At 43.9% G+C, this 17,729-nt stretch overlaps 1 protein-coding gene across 9 annotated transcripts in view; it reads right to left on the bottom strand.

The window, feature by feature from the left end:
• The window catches only part of ADCY7 (adenylate cyclase 7), a 243,687-nt gene that overhangs the window by 103,668 nt on the left and 122,290 nt on the right, over positions 1-17,729 (bottom strand). For 8 of the 9 annotated variants that reach the window (XM_056526352.1, XM_056526348.1, XM_056526347.1 and 5 more), the window contains one exon: positions 15,986-16,467. In XM_056526352.1, the coding sequence (XP_056382327.1) occupies positions 15,986-16,159 (174 nt within the window). In that variant the 5' untranslated portion in view covers positions 16,160-16,467. Of the gene's footprint in view, positions 1-15,985; positions 16,468-16,577; positions 17,042-17,729 lie in introns of those variants that run through there. The other variant, XM_056526354.1, reaches the window with a different exon arrangement.

Genomic DNA, 17,729 nt, shown 5'->3' with positions numbered 1-17,729 from the left:
ACATCACTCATTATATCATAAAATGTATGGCGCAACCAAAAAACACTATTTTTGTGGGGAAATTAAAACGAAAAACGCAATTTTGCTAATTTTGGAAGGTTTTGTTTTCACGCCGTACAATTTATGGTAAAAATGACGTGTGTTCTTTATTCTGAGGGTCAATACGATTAAAATGATACCCATTATTATTTACTTTTATATTATTGTTGCGCTTAAAAAAAAATCACAAACTTTTTAAGCAAATTAGTACGTTTATAATCCCTTTATTTTGATGACCTCTAACTTTTTTATTTTTCCGTATAAGTGGCGGTATGGGGGCTCATTTTTTGCGCCATGATCTGTACTTTTTTTTGATACCACATTTGCATATAAAAAACTTAATACATTTTTTATAATTTTTTTTTAAATAAAATGTATTAAAAAAGTAGGAATTTTGGACTTTTTTTATTTTTTTTTCGTTCACGCCGTTCACCGTACGGGATCATTAACATTTTATTTTAATAGTTCGGACATTTACGCATGCGGCGATACCAAATATGTCTATAAAAAATGTTTTTTACGCTTTTTGGGGGTAAAATAGGAAAAAACGGACGTTTTACTTTTTTATTGGGGGAGGGGATTTTTCACTTTTTTTTTACTTTTACTTTTACATTTTTTTACATTTTTTTTTACACTTGAATAGTCCCCATAGGGGACTATTCATAGCAATACCATGATTGCTAATACTGATCTGTTCTATGTATAGGACATAGAACAGATCAGTATTATCGGTCATCTCCTGCTCTGGTCTGCTCGATCACAGACCAGAGCAGGAGACGCCGGGAGCCGCACGGAGGAAGGAGAGGGGACCTCCGTGCGGCGTTATGAATGATCGGATCCCCGCAGCAGCGCTGCGGGCGATCCGATCGTTCATTTAAATCGCGAACTGCAGCAGATGCCGGGATCTGTATTGATCCCGGCACCTGAGGGGTTAATGGCGGACGCCCGCGAGATCGCGGGCGTTGGCCATTGCCGGCGGGTCCCTGGCTGCGATCAGCAGCCAGGATCAGCCGCGCATGACACGGGCATCGCTCCGATGCCCGCGGTTATGCTTAGGACGTAAATGTACGTCCTGGTGCGTTAAGTACCACCTCACCAGGACGTACATTTACGTCCTGCGTCCTTAAGGGGTTAAGGACCAGGCCAATTTTATTTTTGCATTTTCGTTTTTTGTTCCTCCTCACCTTCTAAATATCATAACTCTTTTATTTTTCCATCCACACGGTGCGTTGAGTACCACGGCACCATAACGTACATTTACGTCCATTGGCGTTAAGGTGTTAAAGAGCTACAAAATGCAGTTAAAATACTAAGTGCAGTTGAACAGTGACTGCATTCAATAATGCATATTATACACTGCTCAAAAAAATTAAGGGAATACTAAGATAACACATCCTAGATCTGAATGAACTAATCGTATGAAATACTTTCGTCTTTACATAGTTGAATGTGGTGACAACAAAATCACACAAAAATGATCAATGGAAATAAAATGTATCAACCCATGGAGGTCTGGATATGGAGTCACACTCAAAATCAAAGTGGAAAACCACACTACAGGCTGATCCAACTTTGATGTAATGTCCTTAAAACAAGTCAAAATGAATCTCAGTAGTGTGTGTGTGGCCTCCACGTGCCCGTATGACCTCCCTACAACGCCTGGGCATGCTCCCAATGAGGTGGTGGATGGTCTCCTGAGGGATGTCCTCCCAGACATGCACTAAAGCATCCGCCAACTCCTGGACAGTCTGTGGTGCAATGGGGCGTTGATGGATGGAGCGAGACATGATGTCCCAGATGTGCTCAATCGGATTCAGGTCTGAGGAACAGGTGGGCCAGTCCATAGCATCAATGCCTTCCTCTTGCAGGAATTGCTGACACACTCCAGCCACATGAGGTCTAGCATTGTCCAGCATTAGGAGGAACCCAGGGCCAACTGCACCAGCATATGGTCTCACAAGGGGTCTGAGGATCTCATATCGGTACCTAATAGCAGTCAGGCTACCTCTGGCAAGCACATGGAGGGCTGTGCGGCCCCCAAAGAAATGCCATCCCACACCATTACTGACCCACCACCAAACGGGTCATGCTGGGGGATGTTACAGGCAGCAGAACGTTCTCCACGGCGTCTCCAGACTCTGTCATGTCTGTCACATGTGCTCAGTGTGAACCTGCTTTCATCTGTGAAGAGCACAGGGCGCCAGTGGCGAATTTGCCAATCGTGGTGTTCTCTGGCAAATGGCAAACATCCTGAACAGTACAAAGAGTTTCTGACCGTTTGAGTGGACACATCCACATTTGTGGCCTGCTGGAGGTAATTTAGTAGGGCTCTGGCAGTGCTCCTCCTTGCAGTCCTGCTCCTGGTTGTTGCTCTCCTACGGCCTCCTCCATGTCTCCTGGTAGCATCTCCATGCTCTGGACACTATGCTGACAGTCACAGCAAACCTTCTTGCCACAGTTCGTATTGATGTGCCATCCTGGATGAGCTGCACTACCTGAGCCACTTGTGTGTGTAGACTCAGTCTCATGCTACCACTAGAGTCAAAGCACCGCCAGCATTCAAAAGTGACCAAAACATCAGCCAGGAAGCATAGGAACTGAGAAGTGGTCTGTGGTCACCACCTGCAGAACCACTCCTTTATTATGGGTGTCTTGCTAATTGCCTATCATTTCCACCTGTTGTGTGTTCCATTTGCACAACAGCATGTGAAATTGATTGTCAATCAGTGTTGCTTCCTGAGTGGACAGTGTGATTTCACAGAAGTGTCATTGACTTGGAGTTACATTGTGTTGTTTAGGTGTTCCCAAAAAGCAAGCTTGGGTCCCGGGATGTCGCCACCTGAGATGTGCACCATTGGGGGGCACATTAGCAGGGTACACATTTTCTATGTGTTTTCTGCTGCCCCATATACCAATTACTGATAACAGTAGTCTACTGGTAATATCCCATTAGATAACTGTGTACCAGTGATCTATATATTCAGGCATGGATACAAGACACAGATCGGGAGTGTGATGTCATTACTGACTAAAGAGTATGAAGGAGAGGTTTCTGTATTTTATATTCTGTATTTTGGTTTATACAGAAAAAAAACAAAAACAAAGAGACATAACTTGAAGCCCCTGGACACAAGTGAAAAATCTGTACCTATATTCTGCCATTTAAAAAGTTTTTGTCTTTGTATGTGGCAGAGAGCTATTTGGGGTCTGTCAGGCAACAGGGACTTATACAACTTACTACAAGCTCAATAAAAAATAGAATCCTTTTCCCTCACCTGGTTATTGGTTATTACAGAACATAGCTTTGATTTGAGATAACCAGATACATTTATGTAGCGAAATCTACCACACACAAGAAGCTTACTATTTATGCTATGACTTGCCAAATATTAAAGCAGTGTCATGAGGCAGGTAATATAGTCAGCAGCTCAGTACGAGTAACAGCTCCTGTAAAAAGAAGAAGATCTAGGCCAGGTAAAAGCCCTGCCCTTCATTGGAGCATGGTTGCCAAAACACAATTACAGTTGCTACAAAACTGCTATTAAATCTTCACACACAATATAAACTTATGTAAACGGACTGACTAATGCTTGGTATAAGAAGGTAGATTGTAAGACCATGTGATGTCTCTCTGAAATCTCCCCACAGTTGTAATGTTTACTATTTCCCTTGGCATTAGAAGTGGTTTACAAATAAGTGAGGTGGATCTGTCAACTCTCCTGCCACTTCTGCTTCCTATAAGACATCAGTCTTCATTACTTCTAATTCTGCCTCTATTCCTATTGGGCATGCCATTGGGTATAAATAAATAGGCACATTCTTAACACTGTCCAATTAGAGCTGACTGTTAAAAAGAGTAAGGACATTTTGAGAAGGAAAATGGTAACACCCTGTAGTTGTCACCTTATGCATACAAGATGCTCAGAAAATGTTTTATAAGGAACTAGCTGAGTACCCAGCGCTGACCATTTTTCCTACCTTATCTTTGTGGGGAAGGAAAAGCAACAAAGGAGGAAGCTTTTGTCCTCATATCCTGTCCTTAAAGGGGTACTCCGCCCCTAGACATCTTATCCCCTATCCTTTGGATAGGGGATAAGATCTCAGATCGCCGCGGTCCCGCCGCTGCACAGAGCGAGTTCGTAATGACGGGCGATACAGGGGACGGAGCAGCGTGACGTCATGGCTCCGCCCCTTGTGACATCACGGCCCGTCCCCTTAATACAAGTCTATGGCAGGGGGCGTGACGACCGCCACGCCCCCTCCCATAGACTTGTATTGAAAGGGGCGGGCCGTGACGTCACGAGGGGCGGAGCCGCCCTGTATTGCCCGTCATTACGTGCAGAGCGAACTCGCTCTGTGCAGTAATGATAGCGCAGTGCCGCAGCGGGGATCCCGGGGCACCCCAGCAGCGGGACCACGGCGATCTGACATCTTATCCCCTATCCTTTGAATAGGGGATAAGATGTCTAGGGGCGGAGTACCCCTTTAAATCCTGACCCCATATCTCCTCCTCATATTCCAACCTCATATCCTGTCCTTATTTTTGTCCTCATATACTGTCCCCATGGGTGTGGAAATTAAAAAAAATAACTACTTGTCCAAGGGACTAACGTGGAACACAATCTACTTGTCCCTCAAGAAAATCCACTTGTCCTGGTAGATAAAAATAATTTCAACCAAAATAGCACGATCCCCCCACTAGACCACCAGGGATGGATATAAGATCCCTTTAGACACTGCTGTCAACTTAGACAGCGGTGATCTAATGGTTTAATAGCGGCCGCGGTGATCGCAGCATGCCAGGCTATTAGCGGCGGGAGAGCTGTAGATAGCTCCTTTTACACCCGAGGCAAGCCCCCCCCCCCCCCATCTGACCCCTATAACTCCAATTTTTCCATAAACAGGGATGTATGAGGGTAATCTTATGTGCCGTGATCAGTAGTTTTTATCGGAACCATTTATTATCAGAACTTTTATTAGGAAAGGAGCTTATTCACATATATACGCACTTCTTAAAATATTTTAATCACTATTTTTCAGTCTTCATAGGGACTTATATATGGAGTCTTTTGATTGTAAAACACTGAACGCCGCTGTGTTACTTGGGGGGGGGGGGGGGGGTTCTGCTTCTCCAGTTTATGTGGTGCATTTTGTGTCAGAAAATGCTGGAAGTTGCATTTAGTTACTAGATAACTACAACACCCAGCATGCCCTGCCCTGATACAGCCTATGGTTGTGTGGGTGTTGCAGCATGTTGCACTGTATAGTAGTACAGTTAAGGTTATTGTGTAACATGCTGGGAGTTGTAGTTTTGGTTCGTGTCAGCTGCAGAGCCATAGGCTGTGTCAAGGAATACTGGGAATTGCAGTTAGTAACTACAACACCCAGCATGCCCTGATACAGCCTATGGCTCTGCAGCTGACCCGAACCAAGACTACAACTCCCAGCATGCCCTGATACAGCCTATGTTTGTGTGGGTGTTGTAGCATGTTGCACTGTATAGTAGTACAGTTAAGGTTATTGTGTAACATGCTGAGAGTTGTAGTTTTGGTTTGTGTCAGCTGCAGAGCCAATGGCTGTGTCAAGGAATACTGGGAATTGCAGTTAGTAACTACAACACCCAGCATGCCCTGATGCAGCCTATGGCCCTGCAGCTGACCCGAACCAAAACTACAACTCCCAGCATGTTACACTTTATAGTTCTACAGTTCAGGTTATGGTGCAACATGCTGGGAGTTGTAGTTTTGGTTCGGGCGTGTTTGTGTGCATCCGTGGGGCTCTCAGTTGGCGGGTGAGTACGAAGGGGGTGGGATTCTAGTGGTGCAATTCAGTGCGGGTGGCCAGAAGCCACTGAAAATAAATACAAAAATTAGATAGCACAACTGGTGGCAGCACTTGTCAGTCCGCCCCTGTACAAAACATACATACATACACATATCATACATACACATTTACACACACCAAGCCACTGCCCCCTATATCATACGTCCACCCGCCGCTGCCCCCCACCATACATTACATACATACATCAAACATACAGACACATCATACATACACATATACATACACCGGCCACTGCCCCCTATATCATACATTACATATATACATCATACATACAGACACATCATCATACATACACCCGCCGCTGCCCCCCATCATACATTACATACACAGACACCATACACATACATCATACACACATCACACATACACTCAAACCATACATATACACCATACATATGAATATATCATACATACACCCGCAGCTGCCCCCCATCATACATTACATACACACATACATCATACACAGACATTATACACACAACATATATACACAGACATCATACACACATCCTATATACACAGACATCATATATACAGACATCATACACACAGACATCATACACATACACTCACATATACACCATACATATGCACACATCATATATACACAGACATCATACACACATCACACGCAGACATCATACACACATACACTCACACCATACATATGCACACATCATACATACACCCGCCGCTGATACACCCCCCTAATTATACATTACATACATATACAACCAGCCTTCCCGCTGCCTGCATGCTCGGCCTCCTCACCTGAGCTTCACACCCCCCGCTCTACATTACACAAGAAGCAGGGGGAGAGTGAGGACGAACACAGCTGGGAACACAGCTCCATCCCCCGCACACAGCTTGGTACACAGCTCGGTTCACAGCTCGGTTCACAGCTCAATCCCCTACCCGCACACAGCTCCTCCCCCTCCCCCTGCTCTGTCTCCCCAGGACCTCATCTACCACGGGGAGGCTCCAAGTTTGCATGGGGAAAACACAGAGCAGGGGGAGGGGAGAGAGGACGCACTGCACGGGGAAAACACAGAGCAGGGGGGGAGGGACTGCTATGTGTGAGGAGGACAGACTGCACTGCACGGGGAGGATTTCTGTGTGTGAAGGAGGACAGACTGGGGCACGGGGTGGGTTCTCCGAGCAGCGGCCCCCGGCTACTGAAATCAGCTGGGGGCCGCCGCCCCCTCCACACACCCTGAACGCCGGTGTGAGGTGCAGACTTGCATTGGCTCCTGCGCCTCACACCAGCATTAAAGAAAAATAAGGGGGAAGTCTGTCCCTGCTTGCCCGATACAGGGCTAAATCTATAAAAAAAAAATTCACCTGCCCGGCACCCAAAACTACTTGTCCCGGGCGTCGGGCGATAGGATTTCCACATCCCTGTTTCCCCCATATCCCAACCTCTTTTCACCAATCAGAGCTCCCATCTCCCAGCGGCAGGGATTATTAATTGTGACAGCGTATGGAGCCCCATGTGTCACCGGCATGTTAACTTAATATATGCGGATCGTAGCAGGTCTCTGAAGAATGACCTGGTGCGACCTGCCCCTCAGCCCCTGGACTACAACTCCCATCATGGATGGAGTCTGTTTATGATGGGAGTAGTAGTCCTAAAAGTCCCAAAAGAGTCCAGCACCCGGGGGATGTGCAAGTGCCATCCCTCAGTGCTGTGGTACTACAACTACTCCCATCATGGGACAAACTCTGTCCCATGATGGTAGTAGTAGTCCAGGCACAGAGAGACAGATACCTTTACTGCTCTGCCCCGTAGTGATGATTTAATTAGGGGTGGAGCTACACCTTCCAGGCCTGACTCTGTTCTCATTATTTGTTTTGCATAATGGAAACAGAGCCTTTCTGGAAGTGTGTTTTAAAACAGGGAGACTCCAGTTGTTGTTTAACTACAGCCCCCCCATGATGGGAGTTGTGGTTTAGCAACAATTGGAGGCTCCCTGTTTAGGAACATGCTGCATTATGTGCGCTCTCCACAGGGGAGAGAGCAAAAAATTTACTAAGCCATTTTTTGTGTTTTTCTTTTCTTCTCATTTCAGATACGTGAATGCAGAGGACCATGTCAGAGTCAATGGACTGCGACGATGACCAGTGTTTTTTAGATTTCAATAAAATGGTTCACGAGGGCTGTGAGGGAGGTTTTTTTTTTAAATAAAATGTGTTGTGTTTTTTATAATTGAATTTACAGGCTTAGCAGTGGAAGCCATCTTATAGATGGAATCCATTACTAATCCGGGGTTTAGTGTTAGCCCCAAAACCGCTAGCGCTAACCCCCAATTATTACCCCGGTACCCACCGCCACATGGGTGTCGGGAAGAGCCGGTACCAACCGGCCCGGAGCCTCAAATATGGCACTCCTGGGCCTAGGCGGTAACAGGCTGGCATTATTTAGGCTGGGGAGGGCCTTTAACAATGGTCCTTGCCCACCCTGGTAACATCAGGCTGTTGCTGCTTGGTTGGTATCTGGCTGATACTGAAAATAGAGGGAATTCCTATACGTTTTTTTTTTTTTCATAAATAAATAAAAAATTTGCGTGGTTCCCCCTATTTTCAGTATCAGCCAGATACCAACCAAGCAGCAACAGCCTGACATTAAAGGGTGGGCAAGGACCATTGTTACTGGCCCTCCCCAGCCTAAATAACGCCAACGTGTTACTGCATAGGCACAGGAGTGCTATTTTTGATGCTCTGGGCCTGTTGGTACTATCTCTTCCCAGCACCCCTGTGGCGGTGGGTACCGGGATAATAGTTGGGGGTATGCGCTAGCTGTTTTTGGGGCTAACGCTAAGCCTCAGCTTAGTAATTGATTCAGTTTAGAATACGGCTTTAAACCACAAAGCCTGAAAATTCAATTATAAAAAACACTCCCCCACAGCCCTCGTTAACCCTTTTATTGACATTAAAAAAAAAAAACACTGGTCATCGTCGCAATCCACCAATTCTGGTGTAGTCTTTTGCATTCACGTATCTGAAATGAGAAGAGAAAAAAAAAAAAAAAAAAAAGGTTAGTACATTTTTAGCGCTCTCCCCTGGGGAGTGCACCCATACTGCAGCGTGTTCTTAAACAGGAAGCCTCCAATTGCTGACGTGTGCCTACTGTATCCTGTATATACAGTCATCTATAGACAGCTGTATATACAGGATAGCACACAAAGACTTAACCCAGAACTGCTCAGCAGCAGCGTGGGTTCACACTTTCCTTGCTGGGCTCCTGTATAATATACATGGGTACACTATGCACCCCTGTATACAAAATAGTCGGCGGAGGTAACTAGTGATGCTCTGCACCCTCTATATGTATATGCTATATCTCACTCCTTACCTTACCTCCTTAAACTCCGTGGGCTGGACGCTCTGCATCCGACCCATGGAGTGATAACTGAAGGCAGTAAAAAAAATTCCACACGGTACAAAAATGCCTGTTTCCACCACACCAGCAAAAAAGCAAGAAAAACAGACAAAACGCAGGAAAAAGCTGTGACAGTTTTTCTGGCGTTTTTGCTGGTGGACAAAAAACCTCAATGGAATCCAAGCCTCAAAGGAATTGAACAAAATCCCTGTGCGCACTTTTCATGTGAGGTGCTGCTCAGGTGTACAAATAGAACTGTGTGGAGATTTAGAACTTTGCACAAAACTTATCAGATTGAGACTCAGTGCGATCAATACCTTTTAAAGGTGTATTCCAGTGGAAAACAAGTTTGGTTTTTTTCAACTGATGCCAGAAAGTTAAACAGATTTGTAAATGACTTAATTCTTCCAGTACTTATCAGCTGCCGTATACTACAGAGGAAGTTGAATTATTCTTATCAGCCTGACCACAGTGCTCTCTGCTGACACCTCTGTCCATGTTAGGAACTGTCCAGAGTACAAGCAAATCCCTATAGCAAACCTCTCCTGCTCTGGACAGTACCGGACATGGACAGAGGTGTCAGAGGAGAGCACTGTGGTCAGACTGTAAAGATCTACAGAAAGAAATACAACTTCCTCTGGAGCATACAGCAGCTGATAAGTACTGGAAGGATTAAGCTTCTTAAATAGAAGTAATTTACAAATCTGTTTAACCTTCTGGCACCAGTTGATTTAAAAAATATGTTTTCCCCCCGAGTACCCCTTTAACATGTCTGATTAACATGTTTTTTAAGGACAGTAAAGCTTTAATTTTTTATAATTCTATAGTGCAGAATCGGCAATTATCAGATAATAATGTAGAGGTTATTATTATTTATTTTTAGAGCACCCTTGGTTTCAGAGGGCTGTACATATTATAAGGGGTAGAATACAGGATGGTGGAACAGTAAATGACAGACTGATAAGGGAGAGAGGACCCTGCCCATGGGGGCTTACAATCTACATGGGTAAGGGGATAGAAACAGTAAGTGGGCGAGATAGCTGGTCATCAGGGAACAGTTGGTTATTGTCGGTCGTAGGCTGTCTTGAAAATATGGGTTTTTAGGTTGTTTTTGAAGGTCTTGATGGTGGGTGTATGGGGGAAGTGCAAGGGAAGTCTTGGAAGTGCAGATGAGGGAAGAGTGCAGCCGGAGTTCTTAAGAAGAATGAAGATTAGGTGAGGGGCTAAATTGATGGATCAGGTAAGGTCAAAGATGTAATGGGGGGGGGGCGGGGACAGATTTTGGATAGCTTTGTATGTCATGGTTAGTTTAAACTGAATTTGTTGGGCAATAGGTAAACAGTAAAGGGTTTTAGAAAGCAGGAGAAGAAGAAAGATAAAGCCTACAGACACTTGGATCCTGAAAAGAAGAGAGATGCAAAATGTAAGCACAGCACTAAGGAGGTGTATAATGGCTATATATCCTGATCCCAGCAAATATAAATGGAAACAGATGGCGCTGTAGGACTAGCGATAGTGAATGTTCAATTTATGGGGAAAACAAACACAAAACCTAGAGTGCTTCTTTAAATGAGATGCATGCTGTAATAAAGTGAGGACAGAAGAGAAAATCTCAATTACCATATTAGTTTGAGAACAGTTGCAGAATGTGTGTGTTCATTTTTACACTTCTAGGATTGTTACCTCGGAACAAAAATAAAGAAGCTGGATTTATAAACTCTTTTACAACAGTAATTATGCTAAGTCACTCCAAAAATGCCAACACAGTCAGCTGTTATCTGCAGGGAAACTGCCCTGCATCTGAACTGCTCATTTTACATGTGGCTGTGCCTGCAAGGCAACAAATGGGAATTCGTGCAGCTCTACTACAGCTTCCTATGGGGGCAATAAATGACAGTCAGTTGGCAAAAAATTAATCAGCAAACCTGCGGTCTAATGGCATTGCTCTTCACTGTAGCTCTAATGTAGCAAAGTTTGCTGTTCCCCTATTGTAATGATACGATGTATAAGCCCATGCCTTCTTCTTCCTGAACTTCCAGAAAACTTACAATAGTTATGCTCTACTGACTCTGTCAACTTCACCACCTTTGCACAATTTTTTTGACAATTTTTGCACATTCTAAAGACAGAGTAAAAGAAGATGCCCTGTGAAAAAAAAATAATAATTATCCTGCGGATGGAGATAAGTGTCTGATCCCAGATGGGTTTCAACCGCTGGGACCTCCCGCACGGGACCACAGCTCTACTCTGCTAAAGTTTCGTATAGGGATCGACCGATATCGTTTTTTTAGGGCCGATACCGATAATCGGTGCAGGTTAGGGCCGATAGCCGATAACTTATACCGATATTCCGGTATAAGTTATCGGCTATTTAACCCCCTGCGACACCGGTGCAGATCATTGATTTAAAGCGGGCGCTTTAAATCATTGATCTGCAGTGGCTTTTGCGGGGCCATAGGCCGCCGCCGCCACCACCCGCTTCTCTCCCCTACCTGTCAGGGTGGTCCGGGCCATCCATCCATCGTTCCTGTAGCGTCCGGGGGCGTTCCGGGTGGAGGGTGGTCTGGTCCGGGCTGTCCTTCTCCGGCGGTCATCTTCTCCACTCCGGGAAGGCTCCGGCCTAGTACGCTGCATAGACGCCGCTGCGCAGTGACGCCCATGCGCAGCGACGCACCTGACGTCACGGCGTAGCGGCGTCTATGCAGCGTACTAGGCCGGAGCCTGCCCGGAGTGGAGAAGAAGACCGTGGGAGAAGAAGGACAGCCCGGACTGGACCACCCTCCACCCGGAACGCCCCCGGACGCTACAGGAACGATGGATGGATGGCCCGGACCACCCCCATTACGGGTAAGTTTAATTTTTTTATTGACTGGGAAGGTGGGGGAGGGGCTCGACCGGTAAAGCGGTATGGGAAAAAATCCATACCGGTATACCGCCTAGCATCACGGTGGGGGGGTGCGGTGGGTCGGCGGTGCGGTGCGGCGGGTCGAGGGGGTGGCGGTCGCGGTGCGTGGGGGCGGTGCGGGGGGCGGGGCATTATCGGCTTATCGGCAAGATAATTGCCGATACCGATAATGCCCAAAATCGTGATTATCGGCCGATAATATCGGCCATACCGATAATCGGTCGATCCCTAGTTTCGTACCCTGTAAATCAGCTGGTTGAAATATGTCCCCTCCATTTATCTCTAAGGGAGTGGCGGAGGCCAATGAACGCTGTGTCTCCACCTCTCCCATAGAGATGAATTGAGGGGGCGTGTCTCGACCAGTTGTTGTGCTGGGTGCGAAACATAATTTCCCGAAAAAGAGTTGGGGCCAAGCGGTCCCAGAGGTCGAACCTCCACGATCAGACACATACAATGCTACAGATAATCCAGATCTGCGAAATGTGTCAATGCCTGGAAGAACTGACCAATCAGAATACGTTTTGTTTTGCTGGACATCTTCTTTAACCCCTTAAAGACGAAGGGCGTACCTGTACGCCCTTATCCCAGTCCCCTTCTATAACGTGGGCTCAAGAGCTGAGGCTAATGCCAGACATCACCGATCGTGGTGATATCTGGCATTAAGCCCTTAGATGCCGCAATCAAAGATGCTGATCGGGACCACCGCAGTGAAAATGCAGTGTCCCAGTCAGCTGAGGGGATGGCAGGAGGGCCCTTACCTGCCTCCTTGCCTTCCGATCAGTGACTCAATGCTCCAGGAAGCCTCAGCAACCTGGAGCAATCGAGCACTGATAACACTATGGCATAGCATTGAACAGTGTAGACAATCCAAGGATTATATGTAATAGTCCCCTAAGGGGACTGTAAAATAGTGTAAAAAAAAGTAATAAAAAAAAAGTTATAATCACGTCCCTTTTCCTATTTAAAAAAAAAAAAAAGTATGTAAAGAAAAATAAACATAAACATAAGTGGAATCGCCCCATGCATAAATGTCCGAAGTATAAAAATATAATGTTAATTAAACCGCAAGGTCAATGGCATAGATGTAAAAAAAAAAAAAAAAAAATACCAAAGTCCAAAATCACATTTTTTGGTTACTTTGTTTACCCTCAAAAAATTTATAAAAAGCGATCAAAAAGTCCCATCAAAACAAATTGTACCGATAACAACTAGAGATCACGGTGCAGAAAATTAGCCCTCGTCTAGCCCTGTATACAGAGGAATAAAAAAGTTATAGGGGTCGGAAGAGGACATTTTTAAACAGGATAATTTTTGTACAAAAAGTTTTAATTTTTTAAAAGAAGTTAAACAAAATAAAGTATCATTTTAATCGTATGAACCTACAGAATAAAAATAAGGTGTAATTTTTACCAAAAATTTTCATATTGGTCTGTAGGTGGAAAATTAACAGCATTATGATTTTTAGAAGGTGAGGTGGAAAAAACAAAAGTGCAAAAATGAAAAAACCTGATGTCCTGAAGGAGTTAAACAGCCCAGAGAATTCCAGTGACCAGGCTGCAGTTACAGATACAGCCAAAAAGCAGAGCGGTTTTTTTTTTTGTTTTTTTTTTTAGAGAAACCATATCCATTTTTCTAGTCTCATACAACAACCCCATGAAATAGTAACAAGTATTAGATGGAATAAGGCCCTTTACAACTATTGTACATGTGAAGAGGTTCATTAGAGAAAAGGAGGAAATTGTGTAGTTCTTTCCAATTTTTCCAATTGTCTCTGTCACTATATCATATATGTAATAGAGTATAACTGTCATCAGTAGTATGTTGGACCACACTGCATTTGCGAGTGAACAAACATTGCTCCAACATCTGTAGGGGATTTAAATTACAAGGGGTCTCAAAACATCAGTGTGAAAATCATGCAAGAGACCTCCAGTAGATCAGGTACCTCCAAATATCTCCAACAGGATTGAGTTACCTATGAAAAATGGAGACATACTGGATCTATCTCCTGCAAACCTTCCAGCTACTAGGGCTCAATAACATAACAAGAGACCTAAGTTGGAAAGGTTGGCCCAGTGTAGTTTTAACTGTTCCTATACAGTAGTCCCTCAACTTATAATGGCTTTAGGTTACAATATTTTCAACATACAATGGTAATTTTAGACCATTGTAACTTGAAACCATACTCAAAATATAATGCTACAGACAGTCCAGATCTGCGAAATGTCTCAATGGATGAAAGAACTGACCAATCAGAATGGGCATTCACTGGTAAAACATCAGTATTACTAAAGTGCATCTACTGGCTTGGTGTCTGGAAGCGCCTCCCTACAGTCCAGGGAGGTACTACATGTTCTGTACTCCTCTTTACCTGTGCCATGGTTTGCTGCTCCTTTGGACACTAGGTAAGGGTGGCTCATTACTTTTTTGGGACACTGGGCCTGTGCGACTTTTTGTGCAACTATTGCTTTAGAAAGTTCCGAAAAGTTACCATGATTTTTACCCATTTAGAGCACTTTGTGCAGTGGTCACGGATTAACTAAGGGCGATTGTTTGCAGAATATTTCAAAATCCCAGAAATGGTTTCTCAAGTGAAGTCAGCCTTGCCCTATATTTTCTGTGCATCTTTTGAGTAAGGGTGTATGCGACTATTTACACAAAAGTCGCACGTTCGTACATAATCTGTGACTTTTTAAAAAGTTGCATCAGCGAAATTTATCAAAGTCCATGTGCCGTTTGATAAATTCGGCGCACGTCCACAACTATTACCGCGACTATTGTACTCTACTTCGGTTAAGAAATCACACCACTATTTGTAAATTACCCCACTGTATAGGACCCTGAAGAAGCTCCTGTCCTCTACATAGACAGTGATTTACAGCTCCCAGCAGCTCTTTCTTACTGTTATATGTAAGGACTTGTTTATCTGTATTAGTTATCTACTTATTTTTCTTTAATCCACAGAGAGTTACGGTCTCAACATACAATGGCCATCCTGGAACAAATTAAACTTGATTGACCACTGTAAAAATATATACAAAAAAAATTGTATGTAGTGAAGAATACTTTATTATGGCATCATGGCAGATGGTGTGACATCACTGGTCAATAAAAAAATAAAGTAGTTTATATGGCTAGGGTTATATATCGCAACATGGGTCATAGAAATCCAGATTTAGTTGTTAAAAAATAAATACAAATATCCAGGTTGCAATTGCATGCGATTTACACTGACGCAAATTCTGGCAATGTCGTGTGACTGTTATCTCACAGTAGCAATATGTCACAACACATCCCCACTGGGAATCATTAGATGCAATGTCACAGTGCAACAAAGTTGTGGTGTAGCCCTGGCCTTCGAGTCTACACACAGCAGTCTTTTGAGTAACATTATGCTTTTAGGAGTGATGCAGCCAGCTAAACTAGAGTTTTCTATTGACCTGCAGCAACAGCCTATCTCTCAAGCCATATTGCTTTGCACAAAGGACAAAACTATTCCTATCTACAGACCTGATCTGCTCAAGGAGAAGCAAAATATTTAAAAAAAAAACTTCTGCGCACATTAAAACTAGGTTTGCATACACCATTCAGCCATCCCGGTAACTATTATCGGTGGGTGCTTAGTGTTTCCCTATCATGATATTGCACTAGAATAACTCTTCGCATGCAAACACGTAAATTATATTAGCAGCTTTTTTTTTTTTTTATATAAACTAGACTTTAAAATGCTTTGTGCTTCAAGTCTAATGCTCCTTTAAGTCTCAGATTTGCTGCCATGAGGTTAAAGAAGTCAGAGAAGTGAAGGAAAGTTTACTCACAGCGTTGGTTGTGAAGAAGATGACAATCAGAGTCACGCAGGCTGTCCCCACCACAAACAGTAAAATAAGCAGCAGCGGATAGTGCTGGCTTATGCACTGGTACTTTTCGTAAAGTGAATGTGTTATCATCCAGTCCTCATTGTCCTTGATTAGATACTTTCCTTTGGATGGCATTTTTGTCCAGTCTGCCTTCCTCACTTTCCCTTTAATTCCCAGATTTCACAGCACAAAAGACAGACCAAAGTTTCTTGTCTCCCCAGGCTGCTGTGGCGAGTCTGTCTGATTCACATTGTAAGCCTGCATCCGCCGTGAGAAGTCTACAGCTGGGGCAAGGTAAGAGAGGCAGCTCCCTCCTCCTAAAAACATGTGCAGCTTATCGAGGGTTGTAGGCAGGAATTGCTGTGCCTGGATGATATCCCGTCAGGCTACTGTAGTGACTTGCCACACACCATTCCATGCTTCAATACCTGCTGACTAATAGTCTGCGTAGAGAAATAGAGAGATGCACTTTAAGTGTTAATTTCATTATCATTTTAATCATTGTCGAGTTCAAAGAAATATGTGTTACACACAATCACAGATCAAAACGTACTTCAATGTATAAAAGGAGGGACAAAGCAGTAACAAGTCAAAGTTAATCATGTAATTGTTAGGTGTCAGTACATAAAAGCTGGCTTGCATGTACTATGTACACAAAGGACATCACACAGTGGATGGCAGCTCATTTAGCAAGTGAATCTGCAGGTGGTTTTTGAAAGAGAATTGAGATCTGAGAGGAGGAAACAGAGTAGATGGGAAAAGGTGGAGTCTCAGAAATATGGACATTTCGACTTTTGAAGACGTGAAAGACACATGAGTCAGACACATCACACCTTGTTTTTCAGCTCTTATGACACAATTTGTATGTATTATAAAATGTTTCAGCTCTTTAAAATGATTCAAGTGCTTACATTATATACCGTTCTCTATTAGATATTATCTATTCATGTAGTAATAACGCAACAAGCCCATACTGTGCAGCACTGTACAGAGGACATCACCATACCTTGTTACCTGTCACAATCTAATTTGCCACATATACAACAGGGCCCATGTCAAAGAAAACCTACTAAGGCTCCATTCATACTGCATTTCGATTCTCGTTAGATTTATCAGTTGGCATCCTGATGAAAACAGGATTTTGATGTATACTGTAATGGAGAGTAGCAGGTGCCATTCATTTCATTTGTACTATTTTAAGCAGACTGCATTCTCCATTTGAATGTCCTTAGAATAGCACATACGCTCCCAACAGAGTCACTAGGTGACTCCATTCAGGCCGTTGAAATGAATGTTTTAGAGTGTGAGGGGTAACAGAAGTACACGGAGGAAACCCACATAAACAAGGGGAGAATATACAAACTCCATGCAGGAACTTGAACCTAGGACCCCAGCACTGCATGACAACAGTGCGAACCATTGAGCACCACCGTACTGCCAGTATATGTCGATATCCCATTATCTGTGCTGCCAGTATACGTCAACTTTATGACATTTCTCTTAAAAAGGGTAGACTCAAAAGAATAGCTAAATTTTATATCAGAAACAACTGGTCAACATGGATTCAGCTTCATAAACTCTTGGTGACCAACAGATATTGCATGGGAAAGCTCCTCCTAGCCATATACAGTACTATGAATAACTAGCCACATGGCTGGTCATACAATAAACATACATTCAAATCAGGTACAGAGAATGCCACTGT

The sequence above is a fragment of the Hyla sarda genome, chromosome 6 (assembly GCF_029499605.1).
Source record: "Hyla sarda isolate aHylSar1 chromosome 6, aHylSar1.hap1, whole genome shotgun sequence".
Lineage (NCBI taxonomy): Eukaryota > Metazoa > Chordata > Amphibia > Anura > Hylidae > Hyla > Hyla sarda.
This window is presented reverse-complemented; position numbering and strand designations above follow the sequence as displayed.